Consider the following 3,682-nt stretch of genomic DNA (forward strand, 5'->3'; position numbering starts at 1 on the left):
CGAGGCCCCGAGCCTGCACGCGAGACCCCCGCCAAGCTGGAGCCCAAGCCCATCAACCCCAAAGCCGAGCCCAGGGCCAAGGCCCGTAAGACTGAGGCCCGAGGGCTGACCAAGGCCGGGGCCAAGAAGAAGGCACGGAAGGAGGCAGCGCTGGCGGCAGAGGCGGAGGTGGAGGTGGAAGAGGTGAGGCTGTCAGAGAAGGTGTGCCTAAGGTCGGGTTCCCTAGAGGTAGCAGGGCTTGAGGCAGGACTCATGGGCGGGGGATTTCGGGGTGCGAAAGACCGAAGCAGGATAGAGCAGGGGAAAATGCAGCAGGGCTGGGGATTAGGGGAGTATAGCCTTGGCCTGGTCCACGGAGGACTTTGGAGTATAAATGGCCCCATGGAGTCCTCCTGCCTTTGCACCTGGTATCCCATTGGCAGAGGTAATTCTCATGAGCAGGGGGCAGCTGGAAGCCTGAGCAGCTGGAGGGTGGGTCCATTTGCCCAGTCAGGGGTTTGGGCTGGGCACCAGCAGCATCTGCTATAAGGTGTCGCAGTGAGGGCTTCCTGGAGGTGGAAGAAGGGCCCAACAGGACTTGGGTTATAGACCTCCTGACTTATGGGAGGCAGGGAGCTAGGAACCGCAGCAACAAAGACTGAAGCTGGGCTCTGAGGGACAGAAGAATGCGTCCCAAGGGGAATTAGCAGTGAAGAAGGCAGGATGCCTGGGTTCCAGGCCTGATCCACACACTATATGACGTGGAGCATGATCTTGTCCTTCCCTGGGCCCTGAGGGATTTGGTTGTGTCTAAGAGGCCTTTCAGCTGTGATGGTCTGCCATCCAGGTGACAGGATACCACAGTGAACAAAGACGGCAATGTTGTTAGGAAGGTCCATCCAGAAGTTCTTGCTCTGTCCAGCCTTGCTGTGACCTGGGTGGGGGGTGTCTCAGAGGCCATGGGGACTCAGGCAGCCTCTCTCTACCGCTCCCAGGTCCCCAACACCATCCTCATCTGCATGGTGATCCTGCTGAACATCGGCCTGGCCATCCTCTTCGTTCACCTCCTGACCTGACCCTCGCCTACCAGGTGCAGCCAACTGGCTGGAGGAGGGGTTGGGGGTAGGAGCCCCTGGGGAGTTCGGAGCCAGGGTGGTGGGAGGAGGGACCTACCCAGTACTTGGATGACAGTCCTGTGACTAATTGAGGTCCACCCACCTGCAGAAGCCAGGACCTAGAGTGTGATTTGATACCAACACACACACACACACACAGACACACACACACTCTTACTTTCATTAGTTCAATGTTTGCAGAGCACCTGCTCTCTGTCAGGTGAGCACTGAGGGCTTCGTTCACTCATTCATTTGGTCAACATGTAATGCTCTGGCGGGAGCTGGGTATACCGCAAGGACTCACTGCTGCTTTAAGAACGTGGTGAACACAATGAAAGTAACCCTGAACTTAGAGCCCATGACAGAAAAGTCTTGCAGTTCAGACATTAAGCACAACAGGTGTAGACTGAGCTCACCTGGGATGGTGGGACACTCATCTCTGTGCTCCCTTTCTCTCTTCCCCACTTCAGTCTTTAATCCCTTGGTCCCCCAGCCTCCTCCCGTTCCTCTGCCCATTGGTTCCCTCTCAGTTTTCTCCCCATGATGGAGCTGGGGGCTTGGGTAAATTCCCATGAAGTGGAGTGGGCTGGGCTGGGCTGAAGGAGAGTGGCCCTCGCTGCTCTCAAGATGAAGCATCTACAAGACAAAATCTTCCCCCTGCTGGAACCAGCCTTCACAGCCTCAGTCCCATGCTTGGCGATAGTAACAGGGTTTCTGCCTTTTCCCCAGGCCCCCCTGTTTGATCCTAGCTTAGTTTGGGCTAGAGGTTCTTAATCAGCTCCCGGAGAGTCTATGCTGTCACCACGTAAACAGTCAATGACAATACCAGCCTGGTAGGTGCTGCCGTGGGGGTGAACGCTTGAGCTCTGCAGGTGCCATGTTTCACAGGGGCGCTGGGAATGTTTCCTGCAGGCACTGATTCCTTTAATGACCTGAAGGGTGAAAAGGAGTGAACCGGATGGCAGTGTGGGAGGAAGAGGGAAGAGATGAGTGCACCAGCAAAGGGAACAGCATGTGCAAATAAACAGAGGCAGGCAGCCAGGGCCAGGAGAGGCCTCGGGGACCTGTTTGTGACCTGCTGAGTATCAGAACCAAGGGACAAGGCTGTCTGGGGGGATGTAGAGGTGGGATCTTGCCCCAGAGAAGATGAACCCTGAGGCTTGAGCCCTATACCTGGCTTGGCGTCCCAGCCACTGCCCTCCCTCCCTCACCTGACCCTTTTGCTGTCTGTTTGCAGAGCCAGAAGTTCCTGCTGAGGACATGAGGACCGTCTTTTTGCAGTGCCAGGCAGGGTGGCCAAAGAGGACTGGACTCTGGACCTGGAGCCCCGCGGTCCAGTTCACATTCACCCAACAAGAGTTTCAAGAGGCCTCCCATGGTGCCTGTGCTGGGTGGCGGTGGTGGTGCCAAGAGGAATGGAATGTCCTGGGCTCCTTCAGGAGCTCTCTGCCCAGGGGCAAGGAGAGCCCAGAGAGAAGCACCCTGATCTCTTGAGCTTCCTGATCTGCTCCTGTCCCCTGCCCTCCTCTACTCCCTTGCCTTTCCCTAGGTTGTCCCCTCCCTGGGCTTTTGTGTGTTTTGGGAGATGTCACCTAACCAGGACGTTAATATTCAATCCCATCCCCATTCCTCCCACCCTGCCCCGCTTTGATTTAATCCTTTGGCTGTGGGCTGAGGCCTCCCAGGGAAGCTGGGTGGGGTGGGTGCTGAGACCCCCTCAGACCAGTGCAGAGGCCTGTCCTTGTGCAGTCTGCACCCCGCACTGTCTCCCTTGCCTGTAGATGTTCTGAGTGACAGTAGAGGAAATGGACAAGGTCAGTTTGAATATCCCAGAACACAGTGCTGTGTCTCCTCCTACCAGTCCAGTCAGCTTCCCTTCTGGACCAATAGACGAGGGGAGACCCCATAGAGCCTCTGGCTGGGAAGCCGCTGGCCAGGTGGCCAAGGGACCGGGGTGGGAAGAGGGGTTAAGGTGCAGTGATGATGGCCTGCTTTGGAGTGTGTCTGAGACTGGGATTGCATTTGGGGTTTCCCGTGTGCTGGGGATGCTAGAGGGTCACCTGCAGGAGGCCTAGGACCGGTGAGAGAAATCTTCTGTGATGCCCTGTGGAATGGCTTGTCTCCTCCCCCATCAAGGCCCACCGAAAGCTCAGGGGAGCACAGAAGCCCATGGAAGCCCAGGGAGATGTCCCTGGGGCAGACACTGAGGCAGGTGTTGAAGACACGCTGCTTGTCAAGAAGCATTTCCCGGCAGGAGAGGAGCAAGTCTGGGGCTCCAACTGGGTACAGTCTGGGTGCAGTTATAAGCCCCTTTGGCTTACTTGGCAGAAGACGGCTACTTGGATGTACCTCACTTAAAGATGTTTTGTACCACACTAGGTCTCTGGGCCCTTGCATTTCCTGGGGGTGGGGGGAGGGCCAAAGGCCATGGTTTCCTGCCTCCAGGAGGATGGAGGGAAAGAACTTCCAGGCCCCTCCAAGCCTGGGGAAGGACGTGGCCTCCAAGCTGAGCCAGAGGGAACTGCTGCTGTCCTCCCTTCATTTCTGTGGACCTTGGGGGCTTTGGCTTTGTGGCAGGGCCTCCCCAG

At 57.1% G+C, this 3,682-nt stretch overlaps 1 protein-coding gene across 1 annotated transcript in view; it reads left to right on the plus strand.

Annotated features, from left to right (window-relative positions):
* JPH2 (junctophilin 2) overlaps positions 1-2,722 on the plus strand; it is a 77,261-nt gene extending 74,539 nt beyond the window's left edge. Inside the window, exons 6-8 of the mRNA XM_011997672.1 lie at positions 5-183; positions 975-1,069; positions 2,332-2,722. Of these exons, the coding sequence (XP_011853062.1) occupies positions 5-183; positions 975-1,055 (260 nt within the window). The 3' untranslated portion in view covers positions 1,056-1,069; positions 2,332-2,722. The remainder of the gene's footprint in view (positions 1-4; positions 184-974; positions 1,070-2,331) is intronic.
* Positions 2,723-3,682: the final 960 nt, after the last annotated feature.

This window comes from Mandrillus leucophaeus, unplaced genomic scaffold (genome assembly GCF_000951045.1).
Source record: "Mandrillus leucophaeus isolate KB7577 unplaced genomic scaffold, Mleu.le_1.0 Scaffold544, whole genome shotgun sequence".
Lineage (NCBI taxonomy): Eukaryota > Metazoa > Chordata > Mammalia > Primates > Cercopithecidae > Mandrillus > Mandrillus leucophaeus.